This window comes from Rhipicephalus microplus, chromosome 4 (assembly GCF_043290135.1).
Source record: "Rhipicephalus microplus isolate Deutch F79 chromosome 4, USDA_Rmic, whole genome shotgun sequence".
Taxonomy (NCBI): domain Eukaryota; kingdom Metazoa; phylum Arthropoda; class Arachnida; order Ixodida; family Ixodidae; genus Rhipicephalus; species Rhipicephalus microplus.
In genome coordinates, this window is record NC_134703.1 from 112014005 (window position 1) to 112040150 (window position 26146).

The 26146-nt window shown below is 44.5% G+C and overlaps 1 protein-coding gene across 2 annotated transcripts in view; it reads right to left on the reverse strand.

The window, feature by feature from the left end:
- The window catches only part of LOC119172274 (uncharacterized), a 45894-nt gene extending 42605 nt beyond the window's left edge, over positions 1-3289 (reverse strand). For both annotated transcript variants that reach the window (XM_075893501.1, XM_075893500.1), the window contains exon 1: positions 3100-3289. In XM_075893501.1, coding sequence (XP_075749616.1) covers positions 3100-3181 — 82 coding nt within the window. In that variant the 5' untranslated portion in view covers positions 3182-3289. The remainder of the gene's footprint in view (positions 1-3099) is intronic.
- Between the last annotated feature and the right edge of the window lie 22857 nt (positions 3290-26146).

Genomic DNA, 26146 nt, shown 5'->3' on the forward strand with positions numbered 1-26146 from the left:
ACCTTGGTCATGTACATTTTTCGTTGACGGCGTCCGCCATCAAATCTTCAATCATTTCCACAATATCGACATCCTCACATGACTTTGCTATAAGTAACCACAAAATCGCGAAAAACCATGCCAGCTTCTGCGTTTTTTCTTTTTTATTTCGCCAAATACGCTTGCTGAATAATTAATAATCAATGAATAGAAACTAGGACACTGCCAAGCGTCAACCAGTACTCCGTTATACATTAAAATTGTGAGTGTAAATTGCTATAAAAACGTGCTTACTGACATTGGCTATTTTATGAAAACTATTACGACTGTTCCTGTCAGCTAGCCATTAGTCTTTATTCGTTAACATGGGATTATTACGAGACTACAACATCCGCTACGCACGGAGACCCTCTTTATCCTTTCCTTGTTTTTTTCGACACCATTCGTTTTATTACCAAAACGTCTGTTGAGACATTTCTCCATATTTTCTTTTTATTGGCTATACGCTGAGCACAATTGCGTGGTATAGGCCTCCCCACTATTCCTTTATTTGTTTTCATATTCCCGGAGCATCAACAAGTAATATACGTTGAGAAAACAAATTGCAAGCACAAGCAAAAAATAAAGAACGAAAAACGACACAGCCACCCATGTACATTAGGTGAAAGTGCTGCTCCTCAGATGCTGTCACAATAGACGCAGTGGGCGTTGCGGTTGTTGCGACATGCTGTGTCGCAACAATGACATTTATCGAATTTTTAAGCTGTTTACTCGTACGCTTGAGTACTATGTGGCGCAGTCTGAATACACGCAAAATGAACCGCATTCAATAAGATGTGAAGGAACCATGGGAACGTTATTGCACCAGGTTTTGTTAAGGTACATCTGGCCTGATTACTTGATGGTTCCATGTCTATAGATTTGTCGGCAGAAGAAGGAACTTAATTTAAATACACTCTGGTGACCTTGTTTTTGCGTAAGATATACTGTTTCTGAATAGGAATGCAATTATTAAGGCCGTAATTACTTAACGCGAATAAGATGGCGTGTTATTACGTGCGTAGTTTTGAGCTCATTAACTTTTTCTCTCCTTTTTAAAATGTTCTTTGTCCCTATGAAGCAACTATTACGACAGAACCCATCAAACGGTGGTCATCATAGTTCATGCATTTAGCATTTGAACATCTCACACTCACACACCCTATACTAATCAGAAACTACGTGAAAAGAGGCCAGGAGGTATTCGATTCAATAAATGAATTGTGCTATTGAAGACATACGTTTCTTCCATTCAAGTAGCGCTTGTTGTTTTACTAAGCACTTGTGCCGATGGCAGAGTCATGGACCTTTCAGCGTGTCTGTGGGAGTGAACTTGATTGCTTACCCATGGGACACTCTGATAGTTTCTCAGGTGATAAATACTCTTTCTTCAGGCAAGCGTTTATGCTGTCGTGTGTGTGCTCTCTCGCGAGCCCAGTCACCAATGCACTGAGGAAATAAGAGTGCCGTGGTGCACACCTAATTACCAATACAGCCCTAAGCATTCGGTTCAACAAAAAATGAACATCGGGATTGCCAAGAAGCTCTTCGGTGTCTGACAGTTTTAATAATGTTTTACTGTTTTGTACTGTTGTGAGGTGTGTGTACTGCAGCTGTTTGTGTTGTGTTAGGACCCCAATGATGACATACAACAGATTGTAGTATATTGGTCAGACCGTATTGTTTATGGACCAGTGGCCGAGAAAGTATATAGAAACGTTTGATTAACATGTATTTTATTTGTTCCTCAAGTGTGTTCCACTGAAATCACTCGTATACTGGCACGTTTGCATATGTATGCATGGGCTTGCGTGTGTGTGTCTGTGCGTGGGTGTGTATGTATGTACGTGTGTGTGTGCGCATGCGCGCCTTGCTGAATAATCGCTGACGAATAGCAATGTAATGAATGACGTTAACGACATTTATTCCTCCCATTTTCTTGACAGCCAAAAAACTAGAAACAAATATAGTAAAAGAATTGACTGCAGAATACGCCCGCATTTATTCTCGTCCCCCAAAATGGTGATAGCAATAATAACAGCCGAAAGTGCGGGCATCATTGTCTTTTTATTCATCATGATCATCTTTATATAACAATATCTGAAGATTTAATTATAGGACCTGAAACCACGATATGATTAGGAGAGATGCTGTAGTGTAAAGCTATAGAAATTTCAACTATCAGAGTGCTCTTTATCGTGCACTGAGATTGCACAATTCACGGGCCTCTACCATTTCGCCTCCATCGAGACAGTACCATCACTGTCGGGATTGAACACACGCCATTCTGGTCAGCAGCTGAGCACCTTAAACACAGATCCACCACGCCAGACGATCATCGTTATCGACATCGCAGCTCTTGAAAACGAACAGCTCTTTCAACAATCTAAAGTTACACCATTATCGCACACGATTATTTCATCTTAAGCCCGTGACGTTCGTCATTTAATCTCTGCACCTTATTCTCTTCTGGCCTCATTAATTAATTATGTGGAGAGATTTTCTCATGATGCCTATTTTGTCACGTTTTTGAACAGGCGGTCATATAACCTACCGGGGAGTCACTGGGCACACGTATGGCGTCATTACACCCATATTTTATTATTCATAATCTATACACGAAATTACTGTTTTTTAGGTGTCGGCATATCGTTAGATGGATTTTTCTACAGTGACAATATAGGATAATTTTGTGCCACGTGCCTCACAATAAGTAGGAAAATCATCTTGAATTAGCTCGCATGAGGTTCCATGAATTAGTGTAATATAGCGACGAAAATACCGAACAGTTATTATAAGCTAAGTGAACTAGGTTCAAAGCGTGAAGCGAACCAGATTAGTGGGGGATTCGAGCAACCCTGATTTTACACCTGGTGCCAATGAAGAACGCTTCGAAAACTGTCCAGCTTACAGACAGTGCCGTTATACTTAAAATATAAGGCTGACCGTGGTACTTATACACCTTCAATGTACACTACCACGTTTACTCTTCGAGATATTGGACATGCCTCAATGGAAGATTCTATGGAAACCAACCATAAAGTGACGCGTCACCGCAGACGTTCTTGCAGGACTACTCACCAGGTAACTTTTGAGCCCACGCGGTGTAAAAGTAAAGTAACCCGATCCCCGAAAATGCTGCAACGAGAGACGTGGACGTCATCTTGACGTGTGGATATCCATCAAGTAAACACAATGCAACACGCCTCCATACAGACTGTTCTGGGGCGTCACAGCATTTCTCCCTGCCTCGCGGACAATGTGTAAGGCCTCATGTTTCCCGATTGCGAAGGGCACTAAAGAACGAGGCGCTGATAAGGGTGATAAGAATAAAGAGGTCAGATGCTTAATCGCAGCCTTTGTTAGCACCGGAGCATTGTACTCCCACCGGCGTATCCAATGGCTCTTGATTTGCTCCCTGTGTGGATTAAAAAGTGCGAAAAGGAAGGTAAAGAAAAAGAGCGTTGAAGTGCGAACACACCTTTCTGTAATGCTGTTGGAAGCGTTCTCATAATATGGTAGCTAAGTTCAGTTCCTGTTCAGACCATTGAAATGGGGGCAGTGCTTGAACGTAGCACGCCAGAGTAAAGCACAATAACTGGAACGATATTAAGTTCAATGTTCCTAGCTTACCTGTAGAAAGAATTAAGTTACTTGGAAGACAAATCCCTGGACAATGAATGTACTGTGTGTACAATCTAAATCTTAAATGCAACGTTTACGATATCCCAAATAACGCAGATTAACAAGCGAGCTATAATTAATGATGAATATTTTAAGTGCGTGGAATAACAAAGAAGGAAGTCGTTAAGTAAGTCCTTCCACCGTTCCTTCTCAGAAAAAACAATAATAAAAGATGAAGCACTTGGAGTTCAGACTCACTGCAAGAGTGATTAGATTCAATAATGGAGAAAAATATCCTGTTACATTCTCCTTGAAGACACGGTGCTTGGAGCAAAGGTGATGTAAGCGCTGTAAGAAAAAAAAAAGAGAGTCTGCTATATTGAACAGCTGCGCAAGTTTCTTTGTAAGGCCTTCACTGCACGCACTCAAGGTGTCGTTGAAGAGGGAAGGTTGCTAAGGACACGAATAATCGTATTTCCGTCAGAGCTGGAGTGTTAAAAACAAACTGTGCTGCATTGACCGAACGATTGCTCAAAGCACGTGTGATCTGCCGTGAAGAAACTGTGAAGAGCCGGATAACATTGTTCAGGGCAAAAGAAACAAGCGTAGAGTCCCTCTTGACGCGGAGCAAATGTCCTCCCGCATTTAATGGTGTACCGAATGATGACACACCCGATGACCAGCGTGCTCTCTCGCGGTGCCAGTGCTTATGTGGTCAGTCACAACAGTTGACAGGACACGACCTTCGGTAATGCTTCGGATTCTCTTAGTTCTGGTCACAAAGTATCCTATTGAACGTTTCACAGCGCAAGTAACTTTGTGACGTATAACGCTGTGAATCATTAATTGGATGGATCAAGTTTTCCAATTTGTTCTGCAGCATAAGTGCTCTTACAATACATATATGACTGATATCAGGCGTTTAGGGGAAGATCCCAACGTAACAAAAAGAAAAACAAAAGCGACGGCATTTCATCCGAAATGAATATACTACTCAGAGCAGTCAAAAAAAAAAAACAGAAGCGCTGTCGCTGAAGAGATAAGAAATTCAAAACTTTTGTGGAGAACTGTCTCACGGACTTTTGCCCCGTCGTGGTGGTCTAGTGGCTAAGCTACTCGGCTGCTGACCCGCAGGTCGCGGGTTCAAATCCCGGCTGCGGCGGCTGCATTTCCGATGGAGGCGGAAATGTTGTAGGCCCGTGTGCTCAGATTTGGTGCACGTTAAAGAACCCCAGGTGGTCAAAATTTCCGGAGCCCTCCACTACGGCGTCTCTCATAATCATATGGTGGTTTTGGGACGTTAAACCCCACATATCATCAATCTCACGGACTTTATTCGCCGACTATACAGCATTAACCTAAAAAAAAGGAGTCGCTAAAGAAGCGTAGCAAGGGCAAGGAATGTCGACGACTAATCTGGCCTTTATCAGACTAGGTGGAACATGATCGCACACTCATTAAACAACCGTTAAAGCGCCCCCAGCCCGCTCTTCGCGCCATCTTGCTGTGATAACAAAAGCACGCTGAAGCCGCCAAGCTTCATGTATCTCGAACAGTAAAAGGTGTATATAAATAGCTCATGGTTAACAAGATGAAGGATATACCCTTCTGCGGCCGAGTTAAATTGTGGCACGCGCTGAAGAGTGAGGGGTGGTAGGTTCGACTCCCGGAGTATAGTTTTTCTACTTTTTTTTGCCATCTCTTCATGCATTTTTTGCATCCTCCTGCACGTGACGGAAATGTATCAGTGGCGCCTTGGTGCACCCTTTCAGAAAATATTTTCGTGTTAAAATGAGCTATTGTACAATTATCGAATCACCTTGTAAATAGTTTTCAAAATTTTACGCGAAAGATGCGCTTAACGACTTAATACATGACAAAAATTGTGAGAAAGTTGTTTTTCGCTTGACGAGGGTGATCACAATGGTTACGGTAACATTTGAAAAAACATACTTATTCAATCAAGCTTTTGTATAATGTGACAAGCGCCGAGGTGTCTGTAATCCTAATACAATGCATATTTGTGGTTTAGGAATTCAGACACTTCTTGTCAAATAACTTGAGCAACAGAATACCATCGTAATTTACACGAAGAAAATGAAATTTTTGAGGGACAGAAATCACGGTTTATGCAGGGTTGGTGTAGAGAGAGAGAGTTAAACTTTATTTAAGAGCAAGAGGAAAGGAGCATCTTGGACCTTTAATGGTCGCGACCCTACGTCCAGGGCTCCACAGGCCTTGGGCGCCCGGCGGACTTGATCCAGGAGCGTTAGATGCACTCCCGAGTTCGAGCTGGCGAGTTATGCCTCCCACTGTGTCCTACTAGGTGTGACGGGTATTCCGAGAAAAGTGTTTAGGTCGCCTGCCTTACGATCGCGGCCCCACGAGATGTACAACAAAAACACACCAGACGTGAAATTTGAAAACTCGCAATGTTTCTAAAACTTTACTATTCTCGAAACATCGTTTCGAAGAAGTCGTTTCGGTTCAAATGAGACAGCTCTTCCACTGCGTGTAATTCCTGGAAGCAAAAGAAAAAGAAGTAAATGTTGCTAAGCCCACGAAGAATGTTTACATTGAAACCGAATATTAAAGCTTTCTTAAGAATGTTAAAACCCTGAACACATTTTTGCAAACCAAAATACTAGTCAACTAACAAATTTTTTTCACAAACGATGTGTAAAGTGATTATAGCTGCGACGGGTAAGTCGTTTTAACCTCACGCCTGTGCCAAGTAGAAAAAAAATATATAAAACGGTTGGATGGAGTGGCAACATGCTTAACCTAACAGGGAATGATATGGTGTTCCTAATGGCAAAATTTAAGTCACACGCTCAGTGTTGATTAACACTGCAGAAGGCCTCGCTCAAAATAGCCACGCCCCCCTGCGGCTTCACGCTGCGTGCATTCTATAAACACGGGCGGGCATTAATGTATCTGTACTATATTTCTCAATGTTTTCGGGAGTGGGAACTCTTCCTCGAGTGATTATTAGGGTCATGTTGGCAAATATGTTGCACACGAATGCTTACGGTGAATATGAAACAAATAAAACGTAAGGTCTCTTAGGGCTCACCACGAATTAGCTTTTCGTAGAACACCTTCAAGGTGTTCTTGGAAATGGTCTGGTTTAGAAGTGAAATAGATGACTCGAATTGAATACAATTGCTCCCATTTACGACACCCAAAAAATTAAGCGCGAGCCTCTTTTCTTGGTCATCAAAGGTCTCCTAAAATATCAAGAATAAAGAGAAATTCATTGCACAGACGTGGATGAGAACGGGCCAGAAAAGATCACGCTGGGATCGAGCCACAGCAACTGGAAGAGTGTGCGAAAGCAACAATTTTAATTACGGTTAAACACGTTTACGTCAAGACGATGGATCGTCTCCTCTGCTTGTTAGAAACCAACTTGCCTCTTTTATTTTCAGCAGCAATACTTAGCTCCAATATTTTTGACCATGGAATAGTTACTGCCTTGGGACTACTTAAAGAGTGCATCAGTAGTGCTATAACATTCACCTAGTTTGTGCGTAATCAGAAGGAATTCGCTCGTGTATGGAAAAACGAATGCGTTCACATTTCAGATTTTTTCATCACTACAGCACTTGTCACAAGAGAGAGAGAATACAGAAAACGACAGTCATAGTGCAGCAGATCCACTGCAGGATATGCGACTGCGACGAAAAACATGGAAATATCCACGCGGTGACTGCGCGAGAACCTGTGCCGTTTTGGCAGGCCTTGCACAGTCTTAGCATACGGTCCTCCTTCGTTACGATATCATAACATCAATGAAGCTCATCACACAGTTCTTAAAAATCAAGATGTGTGACTGCTATCAAAGATGGTTATTGTTGAGTCACGATATTTTGAACTATAAGTTACAGCCTGCACAAAAGTACTGTGATGCCAGTTACTGCACAATAACCAATAATCAGCGTTGTAACAACACATGATCCTAAAATGCAAGTCTAATGATGATAGTTATAGCACGAGAACAGAACCACGACAAAGAGACAAGAAGGACATGACACCTTGTCTCTGTCGTCGTTCTGTTCTCGCGCTATAACTATCGTCATGTCATACCAACTAGCCCAAACTGCCACACTGCAAGTCTAACGCACTTGGTCGTACTTCGAAGCTTTCACATAAAGGACAGGTATTTGCGCAACACTGTTAACAGTATTCTGTGGTGTGAAGATGGAAGCTGGATTTTCGCAGAATGCTTTAGAATTGACTTTTTAGGTAATGTGACGGGGAAAAGGCCAGCCCGAGTGAGACAACTGCACAGGTGGCTGTGAGAACCTGGTGCAGTCATTCTTTAAACGCTATGAGTGGTCTAGGACACTGTTCTATTCAGAGTGCAGAGAGCGAGAAAGAATAAAATGGGGGTAAAGCAGGGTGGTTATTAAGAAATTGGAGCATCTGGTTTGCTACTCTGCACCAAGGAAAAGGGGAATGGGGAAGAAAGATAAGAAAGAAGGCGAAGAGCAAAATAGACGCGTGAAAAAAAAGCAGGGGTGCAATAGCTTATTTAATAGGCCACTACCAAGTAAAAAGTTAAATAAGGGCTTCACTGATTTCTTATGCGAAGACAGATTATGTGGGTTTTCGAGCAGTGACTGTTCTGACAAGGGTCTGCCGTCAAGGCGGACTAATGCAGCAGCAAGTCGCTGTCTTTGCACACTGCAGTGTAGCGAGGGTAGCGACAGAGAACGTGCTCTATCGTTTCTTCGCTGCCGGAATCATCACAATCAGCACTGTCTTTCATGTCGATTCGGAAGGCGAAAACTTTGGTGAAAGCAACACCAAACCACAGTCGCCAAAGCACCGTTGTCCCAAGTCGAGAGAGCCCGGACGGGGGCCGAAGTCGACGAGACGGCTCCAGCCTATGCAGTCGCGTGTCCCGTAAGCAGGGATTTTGTGTTCCCGTAGTTTGTGTGTCCTGTAAGCAAGATTTCTGTGTACCACAGGGATTTTACATCTTCATTAGCAATTTTTCGCATTTTCATTACCGCATTAGTCTTTGAGAATGGAACATATTCTTATTCTTCTACACCGTCTTTGTGTGTTGATCGAGGAGCTGCGTCGGCATGTTTGTTGCCCAATATGCCGCAGTGACTTGGAAGCCACTGAAACGTGATTTCGTGTCAGAGTGCAATGATGAAACACATTTAGCACCTGCTTTCTTAGAAGAATTTAGGATGAAACAACCAATTATAAATCCAATTATTTAGGCTGAAAAGTGGAGCTTCGCTTTCTTTTTCATTAGGAGCTTCGTGTGCATGCATGTCCCAGGTCATCCAAATATTATAACCGGAAAGAGTTTCATGCTGGGGTACACCAAGACTCGAGTGGTGTATTTCCGTCACGAAAATGATGACTTCAAAAAATACACGCAATCAGTAAACAGCACAACCACAAACTCTCAGTCAGTGACAACATGCTGGACACGCTATCTGTCCGCTGCTTCAAAGAATTTTAGAACGCGTTTTTTATATCTACCTCTGTGCTCTGACGGTGCTTTTCGTAAAGTGTAATGCATCGTGACCACGACATCCATGATGAGTTCCTGCAATGCATAGTTTCTACGTGTCCGTGCTACACAGTGCACTTCTAATCAGTAAAGTGCATTTTTGTCAAGGCTTTAACCCACCGCTAGGTGGTGACCTTACCCATAGTGATGGCGTGGCTCACAGCATCCATCTATACCAAAAATAGTTCGGCAGCACAGAGAGTATATATGCTGCAACGCGCCTGCTTCACCTGTATGTTACTCTGCATTGCCCACTTACACACAACCCGCGAAAAATCTTAGCCGGCTGACAGGGATGACACAGCGCATATTGCGTTTCCCTCTAACGCAGTGCTGTTCAATAAATCAAACGTCTACGAGTAAGCCACCTTATAGCTCATATCTCGAGTACAATGATTCACGCTCGCTTGGCTGTCACGGTGCTTTCTTTGGGTAGGCTCCCATACAGCTACCACAGAAATAGTGACAACGGTATGTTTAATCAATAATCAATCATTGATCATGAACGTTAGCCGTCGGCATAGAGATGTATCAACAAGCTTCAGCGTGGATGCATTTACGTTAAACGGTGCTTCATCTGACGAACACCAACTGACAGTGTATATGTTCTCTTATATCAATGTACAATAAACATTTTAAGGACTCCTGTAAGGAGAAATTTTACTTTCTTGTTATAGCGATTCCTCTCGCAGAAGTAACAAGCATGTTTTCTCACATATACATGCGTATACTTACAACATAAGAACGCGGAGTGTTTGTTTGGGTTGCACATACGCGTTGCAGTTTACGCTATACTATGTCTCTTAATCTACCAATAGCACTTTCGCAAAACTAAAGTACATGTAGCACAAGAAGTGCGACACAATGTTGCAAAATTTAATGGTATATTTACTGCGCCCTTGACAGCCCTACGTGTACGCTGTTTAGAAGTAACCACTTACTTGGGCCATTACAGCGTACTTAATTTCGTCCGTGCCATGGCGGTAGTGCGCAAGCGCACTATTTCCTTTGAGGAAGTCATGTTAGCATATCGGCCTCAGCAGATGGCTATGTGAAAATTTCAAGTTAAATGTATACGTGCTCGCTCAGTTAAAACTGATCAACGACAAAGCTTTACGGCGCTATCATTTCGAGGAACATCGAAGATTCGCGCATGCAAGTGGTTTGACTCGAAACGCCAAGGTTATCAGAGGCCAGCTAATTTAGTGGGCCATATGTAAACTGAGTCACGCCAACACGTCGTCATAGCATGTTGTTAAACGTTACTCTAGGAGTTAAAGTGCGATACAAGATCGGCTGACAAACTATTGTCCTACGGTGAAAGAGCGTTTTCGCAATAGCCAAGTAATTTCAATGATATTTCGCACTTTTCTAGTAACGATATAGTTGCATTTTATAAATAGTTTATCATGTGATATCATGCGACATTACAAAATATGCGCATAAAACGAAAGAACTCCCACTGACCTGCCCGTGGAAGCTCTATCTTTCTTTCAGGTGAGGTCGCATTGTAGCAAGACGAAATGTCAAATCCATCAAGTTCGACAAGTGCGGAAGGCTTCTTGTTGAAGTCAAAGAATTGAAACGAGAGTGTTTCTGCTGGTTCCAAGTCAAATGATGGTGCTGGTGGCAACTGCGATTCAAAGGCACAGTTTATTGTGCATTTCAATCATCGTTTTAAAAGACAAATTGAGAAGGAATACTAACAAAGAAAAGATTGGTCCTGATAAGGCTTCTGGACTGAAAAATAATGATTGGTAGGTGATTGCGAATACACAAGAAAAGTATCCAAAGAAAGAAAAGGCCGAAAAAGAAGTATCTGCTAAGACTTTACGTTTCGTTTTGTTTTTGAAGAATAGTTAAGATGAAACAAAGTTTTGTCTTTGAAAAGCTGTTGCTTAACAAATATCTTGAAATTAATGCTTTAAAACTGCTTGCCAATGTAACAGTGAGTTTGAATAGAAACTTTTATTTGCTCCCTTAAAACGTAACATGCATGTAATAATACAATGTTGAGTAAAATTGCGCATCAGAATAAGTAACGACGAATCAGTACAAATCAATTCATACCTCTAAAACATATATATCCAAGCTGACAACATGAGATGAAGCGGCCGCAGAAGGCTGTGAAAAGTAAGACTGAAACAAAACGAGTAACAAAAAGAGGTGAAAAATAGAAAACTTGGCGGAACAAGTAGCGCTGCATTTCGACCATCTCGTTACCATCGTGCATGTCACTAAATCTACGCAAACACAAAAACAAAAGCAGAACACTTCGCAGAGACGTTAAATAACCCTCGCTTTTAAAGTAATTACTCACCTTATCAACGAAGCACCACTCCCACAAAGTTTTCACGCCATTAGAAGGCCAATCAAAACGGACGATATCCCAAACATGACAGGGAATTCCACCTTTAACAGCCTGAAATGAAGGTGCACGCCATGTTGAAACGCGATGTTTCTGAACGAGTTGACGGTAAAGACACTGGTACAAAATAGAAAGTTCCGTAAATAATATTCACCACGAGATTTAGATTGGTTGATCTTTAAAAATAAACAAAGCTACGTACAAAGTGCCTCGCTTTAGGAATTGTTAGGCTGCATCACCTGAATATGAGGACATTACTTGCACAATGGATTTCAATATTTATGTACATGAAATAGCCTTGAACTGGTAATGCTGTCCTTTATCATTACCCATAAAGAAGTTTTCACTTCTTGAAGTTGCCATGTTTACCTCAATTTCTGCCTTGTTAAAATTTATCTGTAGGTAATTAAACACACCAACTGGTTTGCTCCATAAGCCTTTGTTTTTTAATGCACGTGCTGCTACAAGAAAATTCATACTTAAAAGTCAGTGTTTTACTACAAGTAAAATATTGGTAAAGTTGTGCATGGTAAGTCCGACAACTAACTCTTTTGAATAAGACATCGCGTAACTCTACGAAACGCTGGTGTAAGACAATGTGGACGACTCAAATAGAGATGCTCCTTTCGCACAGCCTCTTCGCGTTGAGAGCGCCGCACGTAGAAGGGTACACAAACCGACTGCTGATGCCTGTCGCGAGAGTGTGCTCATCTGCGATAATGACCGCACCCTTATAATCGCAATTCACAGTTGCTGCTCAAATGATGCATGACTCCTTCTTTCCTCCGCATTTCTTCGGGCTCCTACGAGACAGTCGGTTCGTCTCCTCTGCTTTAGCAGCAATCGATTGCAGGCCTCATCGTGCGGTGGTGAAATCGCATTCGCCGTGCATGCGACTTAGCGAGGTGAGCTCGTTTCACCCCTGCTTCAGCCACATTTATCGCCGCCACAAACACGCTTTTACCGGCCGCGGGAAGAAGACGTATGGCTAGCAGGATTTTGTCGATCTTTACCTTAATACAGAACATGATGATAACGGCGACGATATTATTATATTAGCTATCGCAATAAAAGGCTGACACCAATCTTGAAATGGCTGTTGCTGAAACCTCATAAACAGCATTTTTGTATGCCAGTTGAATTTCTTGTTTGCTTTCCCATTACAGTTTGGATGATAGTAGCTTGTATAGCAAAACTTTCTTTTTTATATTGCCGCAAAATGTGTCAATACAGTAGAACGTTATGCTAGCGTTACGAGTACAGCTTGAATTTTTGTTGTTTCACTCTCACGATTTCTGCCTGATTCGTGCAACAAGCATTAATGTATACATAGCAAATCTTTTATATTATATGTTTGTGATTTGTAATCATTTTTGTACCGGTGAGTTACACCTTATTTTAAATTTTATCTGAAAATGCACTATAGCGCCATGAACACTTTTACAATAGTTAAAAAAGGGCGTTTGAGTGTTCTGACGTCAGGTTTTTCCCAATTTGAGCAGGCTTTTCTCAACATAGAATAGTTCATACTAACGAACAACAACAAAAAGTTAATTGACTTACAATTTTTTTATAGGCGAGAGTAGCGGGACTGTTTCCTACGAAAAATGTTTTGGGGGATATGTTCTCAATGAATCCAGGATGTAAGACCATCTGCTTGTCGAAAACAACATCAGTGATATTTCTCACGGAGCAGACTCGTGAATGCGAGACGTTGTACACCAAGCCTTCCCTTCCCGAGAAAATTATGGTCTTTTCCCTTGACGAAGTGCTTCGCCAAGGCTTGTAGTCCAGCCGGTGCAACTTCCGATTAATGTCGACAAAACCCTGGAAGTGAGACAGAGTACACATCTTAGATTGCAAAGTTATAAGATCCCTTACCATGGAGTGCGCACAACTGAGAGCACAAGGACGGCGTACCGAAAGTGAGACACATGACGACCACCATCACTTCGAAAGTGAGTTGCGTGCAGCGAACGTCACAATAAACTATCGTTTCAGACGGCGTCTGTGTTCATCCAGCGATGCAGTGTTCTAATGAAGGACTTGAGAAACAACGCCATTTGAGTGCCTTATTGCGCACTTTAAATGTTATGAGGTAAGTCTTCGAGTTAGTAACGGTGATTAACACATCCTGCATCACGCCCCGGCATGGTACCATGATGCTATCAAAGTAGTACGATATTTTAGATGCCTTACTGTACCTGCGTGATCGATTGGTTTTTAACTCTCTATGAGATTTTTGCGCCCCGAAACTGCGATATGATTACAATGGATGGCGCAGTGCAGGGTTCCTGGAATGGCAGCCATCTGGTGTTTCTTAACGTGAACTGACATCGCAAAGTACGCGGGCCTCTACCCTTCTGTCTCCAGGAATTGTGACCACCGCGACCGAGATCGTACTCGCGATCTTGGAATCAGCAGTCGAGCGATCGCTCACTACGGCGAGGCACGGTTGAGTCACCGATTATCTTTGATAAAGAAAGCGAAGTGTTTAAAGAACCCCGTGTATCTCATGCGTCGGTTTTAATAGCAGCTGTAAGTATTTCGCGTGAATAAAATAATAATCTTGTCAGAAGGGCATATGACTGAAGTCTTACAAGACTTCAGTCAGACACCTGGCCTGGTTACTATAACCAGATCACCTCTCAGTGTCGGATTAGTGCATATAATCTGTACGTATTTACTATTTCGATGTGTTTGTGTGTGCCCCGTATGGGTGTGAGTTCTTGTACATGTGCACTTCATTCTAACGCTGTAAATTATGTAAATTGCACGAATCTTGATAACTGATATTTGAATGAAAATATATGAAATTATTGGAGAAAGCGCGATACAGGTGCTTGACTGAAACGTATAGCGGGTATAAGACTAAATACAAAATATGAGATACGGCCGTCTAAATATGCTGCTTTAAAAGCAATTATTTTACAGATATTTCAATCACGCACTCGAACTAGTATAGAGCACCACGGATAATGACGAAACTGGCGAGCCGGCCAAACGATATCACAAGGTGAAAGGATAGAACGAAAGGGTAGCGGTGTGCCCTTTCTTTTGGCTTGCTCCTGTTCGGGCATTTACTCATTCTCTGTGAAGTGACATACCGGTTCAGAAAATTAACGGCATAGCGGCTCAGAAAACGGCTTACGCAATTACCAACGCTTGTCGACCTTGATAACGTAAAAGTCAGGAATGTTCTTACGAGACCTATTACGTACGATCAAAGATTTTCGTATAAAAACTTTACTGATATTCAGTGTATGCAGTCATCATCACGAAGTGCCCCGCCGCGGTGGTCTAGTGGCTAAGGTACTCGGCTGCTGACCCGCAGGGCGCGGGTTCGAATCCCGGCTGCGGCGGCTGCATTTCCGATGGAGGCGGAAATGTTGTAGGCCCGTGTACTCAGATTTGGGTGCACGTTAAAGAACCCCAGGTGGTCTAAATTTCCGGAGCCCTCCACTACGGCGTCTCTCATAATCATATAGTGGTTTTGGGACGTTAAACCCCACATATCAATCAATCAATCATCACGAAGTAATCTTTGTGTGACCTACTGGAGCACATTACACTATAAATGTCGAGAATTCTACCGAATCGTATACCTCAAACAAGATGATTTGACATACTGTGTTCGGAGGAGATTACGAACCGAAATCGATTGGAAAAAAGTAGTCTATGCCCGCAATCTACCAAAGAAAGGAAAGGCTTTTGTGCTTACGTGAATAATCTGGTGGCGCTTCCAGGTAGAACTCTTAACTCGAGCGCGGTAACTGAAAACTGGCATGTTGTCGTACACTGGATGTGGCAGCCCGCTTTTTGTGTAGCCTTCGCACCGCACACCGTCAGGGATCTAAGAAAAAAAAGCATTGTGAAATGCATTGATAACCTTACATTTTTCTTTTCTTACAGCAAACTTGTATATGACTCCGCCCTAGCGGATTGCGTGCGCAGGCGAAAAGCCACTCAACAATTTTTGGCCAGTGATTAGCTCAGCTAATCCAGCCTTCTCGCGACTGCAAAAAATTGCACATTGTGAAAAAGTAAACATCTATGATTTCGCCAACAAAGAGATTTGCATGAACAATTTTGCCTCAAAGATAAAACAGCTTGCAAGGAAAACGAACGTGACGTCATTTTGGTAGTGTCTTAACAAATGGGTTTCTTATGTCTTACACGATTTAATTTTTTTGTGACCTCCATTGGCCGCCGTTGAAGAAAAAATACGTGTCACGAGGCAGAGAAACACTGGGATGGTTGAATGCATCCGTTTGAAGGGAACCTAAAGAATCTCACATGTTACTAACAAACACATTATTCCCTCCTAGCGTCTTACGTCCTTTCAGCACAACTAATGACTATGTCATTAGTTGTGCTGAAAAATGGCATAAGCACGTGAGATTAAGGACACACACTTGTAACATTGTACAAGTCTTGTCCCGAGGCGCCATAAAAATGCAAGCGCTTGTCTTGTCCATGTACGAGAAACTTCCACCGGGAGTCGTCTCCTACCCTGGTTTGCCACCCAGTCGCACGCCAGTTTTGTTGCGCATAAAGTGATGATCAATTAATATCCGTTGATTTTATGCGTTATCTTCTGTGTGAGCGGAAATGACCGCGTGTGGCCAAAAGGGTGAAACACTCATGGGCTCAACGTTTAGCACTGACATGATGATGATGATGAAAATATTTCCATATGAAAATTCAAAGGAAACGGGGAGGGTCACTATTCCCAGGACTTTTATGGTAACCTCTGCGACAGCCCAGGCGCTGAAAATGAGGGCCCGGCAGACCTCGGGGGCGCCGTCGCGAAGGGTGCCTTCCCACTTCTCTGGGGCACGGGTAGACCGAAGGATTGAAGAGAGGGGAGGGAAGTAAGCGGCAAAGCACTCTACGGTAACGTGAAAAGTTGTGGGGATAGCGCCACAGCCTAGACAGGCATCAGTATAACGAGTTGGGTATATTTTATTCACGAAGTGGAGGTTCGGAAAAGTTCGGGTCTGCAGTTGGCGAAGTGCGACAGCCTCCTCACGTGTGAAGGAGTCTGGTGGGAGTTGGTATTGCTGTCGTTGGCGTATGTGAAGCCACATCATACAACTGCTCTGGACTCCTGGTCATGCCTCGGGTAATGAGCGCGCTCATGCGGCTGCTCGAGAACTCACCCTCCGAGCGGCCCCGTGCAGTGAGGCGGCCAACACAGAGCCAGGTTCCCCACAGTCCCCACTTCTCACATATCACAAAGTCGCACATCACTGACATGTTCCCCATGTTTTATGAAGAAATAGGTTGGTGGAGGCGAGCAGGAGGTAGCATTTGTGGGAAGGGTATAGTGAAGACGAGAAAGAAACCACTCTCTCTTCTTTGGGCTTGGTAGCCGTATATAGTGGCCCGAGCGCCTCTTCAGTACCTTCACTATTAGGGAGGCCGCAAGAAAGAAAACCCGCGCGTCTTTCCGGTCTGTCTCTGGTGTAAGCAATGAGTGATATGTGGGGTTTAACGTCCCAAAACCACCATATGGTTACGAGAAACGCCGTAGTGGAGGGCTCCGGAAATTTCGACCACCTGGGGTTCTTTAACGTGCACCAAAATCTGAGCACACGTGCCTACAACATTTCTGGCTCCATCGGAAATGCAGCCGCCGCAGCCGGGATTCGATCCAGCGATCTGCGGATCAGCAGCCGAGTACCTTAGTCACCGTGGCGGGGCGTAGTGTAAGCAGGGTACGTCTATCAGTACTGTTCTATCAACAGACTTTTTATACGTATATCAGTACTGTTATATCAACAGACGTTTTTATGTTCATGAAACTCCATCTTAACGCTACGGGAGGCGTTGAAACAGCCCCGCCATCACCGCGGCAGCGCGTAGCTGAAGGGCGAAAATAAATGTAAGCTCCACCCACAGCAGTCACCGTCCCACCCGGGCATAATTTTATAAATGTCCCACGAATGGCAAACGCTTATTTACGTGAAGTCAGGTTCTTTCACGTATTTCAGCCATACGACTTGGCCGTACAGGCACCTATTCATTACGTGAGTTTTCGTTCGAAAATTTTACTTTGTGCGAAATTTCATCAAAAATTCTGATTTCTCAGCCGAACGCTAAATTCGAACAAGAAACAAAGAAACACTAATTCATAGTATACGTTGTATTGTCATAATCAGTCAAAATTGTTTATCAGAACGGGAATCGCCAATCATTGTTCTGTTGCACAGGTGAATGACAGCCGCTGCGGCACCAGGGAGGGAGCGCGTATTTTCTCTTAGGTTATAAGCGACCATAGATGACAGCAATGATGCTTGATGCCATGCGTGTTTGCATTCATTCCACTTCAAAACGCGTTTAATAATCAGTACTCCTACCAACTTGATAATCGGTGTCACCCCAACGTTTATTTGCCAGCGTCATGGTCGTGGTTTGCCCCGACTGCTTGGCAGAGGTCAATAGTCGGAGCAGCGTGATTCGCTTGATCTCACGCTTAGATGTTCCTTAGAGCCAGTAAAGGCACTCTTCATGGTGCTAGCTAGGAAAATAATGAAAGCTCTCGTGCTGGCTACCCAAATAGTTGAGGTCACCACACCAATTATTTGGTAGCCAGCACAAGGGCTTATATTCTTTTGCCCAGGGATGGGAGATGTTGGCATAGGAGATGTTAGTCGATTCTAAAGCATATTTGTTTTACTTGGTTTGACTTCGATTGGCTCCAATGACATTTAGATGTATTGACGAAAATCCCGATTAATGCCAGAGGCTTCACACAGGCTTTTTCATCTGACGCACGTGAAACTTCCTGCTACGTTTGGTCACATAAGTAGTGAACTAGCATTAAACAATATTCTGTCATAGGATTTGTCCTTGTACAATTTTTGCATACGAAAATAAGTCATTTTCGATGTACATAACAGCTTGCACTGTACATACACATGATCATCGTTGTTATCGTTCTGTGTACACATAAGTGATGTAAGATTTATCTGGTAATAAAATTCTCTCAAACGAAGATTTTTGCCAACAGGGACTCATCAATCTTTTCCCACTTGCCCAATCGTTACTCACTTTATAAAAAGCAAACTTGTGTACATCGGATGCACCGAGATAATTCCTTGGTTTAGTAGAGATGTGTGAAGCGGCTCACTTCAATGAGTAGCTTCGAACGACTCAGCTCATTAAATTGAACCGGCTCCGTTCAATCGCTCACCGATTGACCATGAGTAGGCCAGAACAAAGAGGAAGAAGTATTCTTGCTCCGTGGAAAAGGGGTTGGTTACTCCAAGTACCTACCAAACGATGTCTTAATTGATGACGTCAGCGCAGGCTGTGCCAAATAACCGTTCAATTACGATTCTGGCGAGGGGGATACAGTGTCGCAAATCGCTTCAATGGTGGCGCATACGATGTGCGTCGTCAAGAAAAACTAATACCAGCCGCGCCTCATCCCTTGGCTCTGTCTCACACGCCGTTTTTCTTTTTTTATATTTCTTGTCACACGCGTGAGGCACATTCTTTTAGGGCCGAAGCTCCTTAAAGCACCACCAGTTTGTTGCTCGTCGTGGTCGTAGTGCGTAAGCAGTCTTACGCTTTGGCCTGCAAGGTGGTGCCGGTGGGAGATTTCTCCTGTGCGTTGTTGAACAATAAAAAATTCGCAGCGTGCGCGTTAACTAAAAGCCGAATTCTCCTGTCTCTCATTCTCAATTAGTAGCCATTGGCATGTTGTGGTGGTTCTTGGGCCCTATCTAACATGGAGCACTATCTGACAAGAAAGGGTTGCTAGGTTATACTTGATTTGTGAGCGTTGGGCCGCAGTACCATGAATACAGTGAACTAGTATATAGCATGAGCTCGAGGTGGTTAAAGGTGGGAAGTAGACACGAAGCGCAAGCCGTAAGAAAGTGTGCGTGTGCCACCTCTCATTTAGTCCTTGGAATACCCGCTGGATGGCGGTGCTTCTATATGCGGACTATATGATGAAAAGATGTCAGATGGTGGTACTTGGAATGTTGACTAGATGGACGAATGGACACACAGACAGATGCACGGACGGACGCACGAATGGCTGCACGGACGGATGAACGCATGAACGGACACAGGGGCGGACGCACGAATGGACGTGTGGACGCACGAACAGATGCACGCACGGACGGGCGGATGGATGCACGGATGGTCAGACATACGGACGCCTATATGATGAAAAGATGCTAGATGGTGGTACTTGGAGTGTTCACTAGATGGACGAACAGACACACAGACAGATGCTTGGACGGATGGACAGATGGACGGACGCAGGGGCGGATGCATGGACGAACGCAGAAACGGACGCAGGGACGGACGTGCGGACGCACGAACAGACGCACGCACGGACGGATGGACGCGCGGACGGTCACACAGACGGACGCCTGGACGGACGGGAGCAAGAACGAATGGACGGACGCATGCATTGCCCAACTCTCCATCATTCGCCCCGTGGATATGCTGTCATTTCTTTGACGAGCCCGCTCGCGCGTGCTGGGGTGTCCGTGACGCTTTGTTTTTAATGTATGCTTGCTTGGACTGCACCGTCCTTCACGCGTTTCAACCACGCATTTTTAGATCATGCATATGTAATGCTTGCAGTCACGCAAGATGTGCTGGAAAACAAAACAGTGAATTTCACTCAACACAAAATAACTTTGGCCTCATTTTGTTGTCCTCATTTCCGAATATCAACATTTTAATCAAACGTGTTGTGATACAAGTCCGGGCGATTAACACGTGAAAAGGAGATTAACATACATATACTCGAAGAAATGAATCGCAATGAACTGGACAACAAAAGAAGAGGCGCACGGGACGAGTCACTTTGTCAAGTGTGCCTGTTCTTTTGTCGTCCCCGTTCATTGTACTTCGTTTCTTCAAGTATGCATCACCAACTGGCGGGAACCTCCACTCTTGTAAATAACATACACACGTTCATTCTCACTGAAGGCGAAAGTCTGCAGCAAGGTTGGGAACTTACAGAATAGTGGTATGAAAAATAGAACAGAACACTTGTGCATATATTAAAAATCGAAATTGTTATATGGGCAAAAGTGCACACGAGCTCTTGATATATGCACACGGTTGGGCGAAAACGTTGGACATTTACGAGATTATTATGACAACAAACAGTGAACATTCACTGCATAGTGAAAGCAATAAAAGTAGTTGAAATACCTAAAATAGAATAATAATGTTGCGATTCAAATATGTCAAAATAAACACCACATAAACTCCACTATTATTGGCTGCAATTTAATGACTATATTTCTAAAAGCGCTGAGTTTTCATGTAACTAGTGATATAAAAAAACGGGGATGAAATGAACACTTAGTATGGAAGGATGCATGCCATTAGTCCTTGAGAAGTGCCGATTTTGATATTCTTCAGTTTTCCGCTGTACGCATCGATCAACTTCGCCTTCCGAAATTGCTTAAGAGCGCTTCCATCGTGAAGAAAAGTGACAACAAGTGACAACCTGTTTCTTAGTTGCAGAGCAGTACAACTTTTCATACATCTCAGAACCTTGAACCTCAGAAACATGGTTATAAGTGATGGCGAGTGATTAGCCCGACACAAATGAAAAACACAGGTTCAAGCATGCGACTCTATGACAGTTGTAAACTTCTAATTAATAGTTACGTCGTATGGTGCTTGCCCACTGCTTGTTCGTACAATGACGTAAACGCTGCGGTATAGTGTGCTTTTCAAGTGAGTCACTTATGGAAACATTAATTGCGCCCCCACCACAAAAAAAAAGCTAGCTGGTATGGACCTAAAATGAAACTGACACAATGAAAACTATGACTCGAAGGGCACGCTCACCTGTCGTTTTTTCGGACAATTTTCTGGAACTTCTCTAGAAGTTTATGAGCAACATAACACGATGCACGGCAGCGACAGTCATAAAACATCGTGGTGCACAAGCACACAGCAAGCGAGCACCACGAAGTGGACGAGCGGAGATCTCCAGCGCACGCTTTGCGAACGGCCAACACGGAACTTTTTCATGGATTTCAAAGGCCATCAAGGTGGTGGAAAGCGCACTACACCAACATCTGCCACATGGCCCCCGAGACGTCAGGTGTGTAGCGTTTTTATTGCGATAGCAATCATATGGACACTATCGGCTGGATTTCGCCACTGGCGTCGACGTGGGCGTCAGCGTGGACGTCGGCGTCTATGTCATGTACCGTATATGTATATGTATCTATATATATGACAACGCAAGAAAGAAAAAAAATCTCCCCCCCCCCAAAAAAAAAGAAAAAGACTCCGGCCTAATCTTTTCTCCGCGCCGCCGCACTCCCACGGAGCATCGAAAATGCTGCTGTGCTGTTGACGTAGCTTGCTGTGGCGAGAAAAAAGGTGGTTTCGTGCTTTTATATAATCTGGCACACATTTGGAAGTGTTGGGCCAATGTGTACGAGAGGCAAAGTGAATGTTAGACGTACATTATCTCAAATGGACTTTTTTGGTATACACTTACGCCTCATTTATTAGTGCAATACCTCGGCAAGAGATCTGCGTGGGCTGGAAACTTATTACACTTCAAAGTTTTTGTGGCTGTATATTATGGGGGTGGGGGCACTGTCGGATAAGAAAAAAAAACAAAAACACCAGGCCTGCTGGAAGCCCCAGCACAGTAACAATGAAAGCTGGAAAATTGGCCTTTCAGAGCCTTTTCTAAACTACGGCATTAATATTAAAAACTTTTGGGTTGTAGGCCGGCGTTCACTATGCTATTTTTCGTCATTCTGAGAAGTGTGGTATCTGCTAAACACTCGCAAGGAATTTTGTGCCAATTGTTCATGCAGTGGCTGACGACAATGAGAGGAGGAGGAGGAGGAGGAATAAATGAGGAAGGACAGGGAGGTTAGCCAGTTTTCGGACCGGCTGGCTACCCTGTACTGGGGAAGGGGGTAAGAGGGATAAAAGATGAGAGAAAAGAGACATTGTAAAAAAAAAGAGAGAGAAGGTCATCAGACGATCCACGACGCTGTTTACAGTCTGTCTCTAAGACCACTTGCCCGCAGAAAGCGCAACAACGCTCTCAATGCCTTGCGTGCAGACGACGGTCTCGGCCAGTGTCCTAATACCCTTTCTACCGACAATTGGCGATTGTCTATTCTATCTAAAGCTTTTGACAGTTCTTTTCTTGGCACGCTGAAGCGGGGACACTCGCAGAGAAGATGGGAGAAAGTCTCTGCGCAGCCACAGTTGTCACATGTCGGGCTTCTGGCCATTCCGATTCGAAACGAATAAGCATTTGTAAAGGCCACCCCAATCCACAGACGGCACAAAAGTGTCTCCTCTGCTCTGGTTATTCCTGATGGAAGACGGAGCTGTAGGTGTGGGTCCAAATTATGAAGGCGGACGTTGGTGAATGCCGGTGAATTCCACTGAGGGAGTGTCAGTTCTCGTGCAAGTGATCGAAGCCTTGCAGCGGCGTTCGTTCTTGATAATGGTATAGCTACACAAGGGGCATCGTCATGAGCAGTTCGGGCTGATTGATTGATTTGTGGGGTTTAACGTCCCAAAACCACCATATGATTATGAGAGACGCTGTAGTGGAGGGCTCCGGAAATTTAGACCACCTGGGGTTCTTTAACGTGCGCCAAAATCTGAGCACACGGGCCTACAACATTTCCGCCTCCATCGGAAATGCAGCCGCCGCAGCCGGGAATCGAACCCGTGACCTGCGGGTCAGCAGCCGAGAGCAGTTCGGGCTGCTTCATCTGCACGGTCGTTTCCATCAATGCTGCAGTGGCCTGGTATCCATTGATATGCTATGTCATGTTGTTTCTCTATAGCCCGGTGATGGAGCAGTCGTATTTCAGCTATTAGCTGTTCGTTTGGTCCATGACGATATGGCGAGGCAATTCCCTGGAGAGCTGCTTTGGAGTCGGAGAATATTGACCATGTCTGTTGCGGTTGTTCAACTAGGAACTCCAGAGTGGCACGAATGGCGGCGAGTTCTGCCGCCGTGGATGATGTCAGATGCGAGGTCCTGAACTTTATCGTGATGGATTTCTTCGGAATTACCACTGCGCCTGTTGAACTTGTTGAAGTGACCGACCCATCCGTGTAAATGTGAATCCGTCCACTGTGTTTCTCATGCAGAAACAGTAATGTTGTTTGTTTTAGGGCCAAATTTGACAAATTTTTCTTCTTTTGCATTCCGGGGATGGTTATCAGGGCTTCAAGTGGATGTAGACACCACAATGGTAACGACGGTCTTGCTGCGTGCGTGAAGTTCGTTGGAATCACCGTGCGATGTGGGGCAATAATAGAGCAGAACGCAGAGCATGGCCTGGAAGTTGGAAGGGAGGCAAGGTGATGCGATTGAATCCGGGTGGCATGTCTTATGTGCGTTCTTAAAGCATCGACACGAATGTAGGCTGTGATAGGGTGTTCATGAGCAATTGCGACAGTCGCTGCTGAGGATGCGCATCTCGGCAGCCCGAGGCATATTCTCAGTGCTTGAGCTTGTAATGACTGGAGGACGTGAACGTTTGTTATGCGGGCCTTGCCAAACACAGGTAGGCTGTAGCGCATGAAGCCAAGAAAAAGTGCAGCATACAGTTGAAGCATGGCTCGTACCGATGCACCCCATGATTTTCCCGCAAGAAACCTTAGGACGTGGGTGATCATGGTCAGTTTCTTCTTCATGTAAGAGATATGAGGGCTCCAAGACAAATCACGATCTATTATTACTCCCAGGAAACGGTGAGTCTTTTGATAGCCGATTGTGTGTCCATTAATTCTGATGCGGTATGGCGTCATTGTCTTGCGCGTAAACGCAACTAGTGAGCATTTCTCATATGACAGCTCCAGTCCTCGTCCTTGAAGGTAGTTTGACGTCAGTGTAGCCGCTGTCTGAAGCCTGGCTCGTACGTGTAGACGCGTGACCCCTGATGCCCAGATGCAGATGTCGTCCGCGTATATCGACAGATGTACGGAGTGTGGCAGGACGTCAATGAGGCCGATGAGCGCAAGGTTGAAAAGTATGGGGCTTAGGACCCCACCTTGAGGTACGCCGCGATAAGTATGATGTTGCCTTGTTGCGCCATCTTCTGTCTGAACGAAGAAGGTTCTGTCTTTCAAATAGCTGTAGATCCATTGGTAAACGCGGCCTCCCAATCCAATGCTTCCCAAGGCGTCCAGGATGGTTTCATGTAATACATTGTCGTATGCAGCCTTAATATCCAAGAAAAGTGCCACTGATAATCTCTTTAGGCTCTTCTGCTGTTGTACAGACGTGACAAGATCAAAAACATTGTCTATGGAAGATCGTCCACGTACGTCGAAAGCCGGTCAAAGCATCGGGGTATATATTGTTATGTTCCAAGTACCACTCCAGGCGAGTCAGCACCATTCTCTCCATCACCTTTCCAAAACAGCTGGCAAGCGCGATGGGGCGATAGGAGGCCATGTCCAGAGGCGATTTGCCTGGTTTGAGCAGGGGCACAAGGCGGCTGCACTTCCACGAAGGAGGAACCGAACCGTTGCTCCACGAGTCATTGTATACAGCTAGAAGGGCACGCCGAGCTGTTCGTCCTAGGTTAGCAAGGGCCATGTAGGTGGCTCCATCGGGTCCAGGCGATGACTAGCGCTTGCATGCTGCCAATGCTGCCTGAAGCTCCTCTAGAGAAAACATATTGTCCATCCGAGTGTCTCTGGACACCGGCGCGTTTCGTAGGTTACTCATGTTGATCCCGGACCCCTTGTTTGCAACCCTGGCACAGAAGTCTTCCGCTACATCGATTTCACGCCGGCCTTGGTGGAAAGCAAGGCATTTGAACGGACAATTCTGTTGTGGCAATGCTCGTAGGCCGCGGATTATTCTCCATATTTGCGAAAGAGGTTTGTGGGGATCGAGCGACTCGCATAGTGACTTACATCGTTGCGACTGTAGTGCATTGATTCGACGTTGGATCTTCTTTTGTAGACGTCTCGCTTCCCTCAAGTCGTAGATAAATTTCGTGCGCCTATAACGTCGTTCGGCGCGACGACGGATTGCGCGAAGTCGCTCCAACTCCACCTCATATTTGCAAAAATCTGGCAAAGGTCCACAATTAAACGTTGCCTCTTGAATAGCGGCCTTCATTATACCTTCTAGGCTTTCAAGAGAGCCTTCTTGGTTTCTCTCGCATTGCTTCTCTGTGGATGATCTGTACTTTGACCAGTCTATCCGGGAAGTGGGCGCGATTTGCGACTTGCTTAGCCCCTTGATTTTTATATAGGTGGGGATGTGATCACTGCCATGCGTTTCATTGTCCGCAAACCACTGCACCTTGGTGTTCAGGCTACTCGACACAAAAGTTAGGTCGAGACAGCTACTATATGTCAGACCCCGTAAAAACGTGGGAGCGCCGTCATTTAAACAATGTAGTTGGTGGTCAGATGCAAAGGAGGACACGTCTCTTCCCCGACGGTCCATCTTCTGGCTTCCCCACAGGGGGTGATGAGCGTTAAAATCACCGGTAATAATCCATGGCCCAGGTGTCGCTGATATAATGACGACAATGAGAAATTATACCTTGAGTGGGTATGCGCTATAGGTAATAGGTGAACAAGAACAA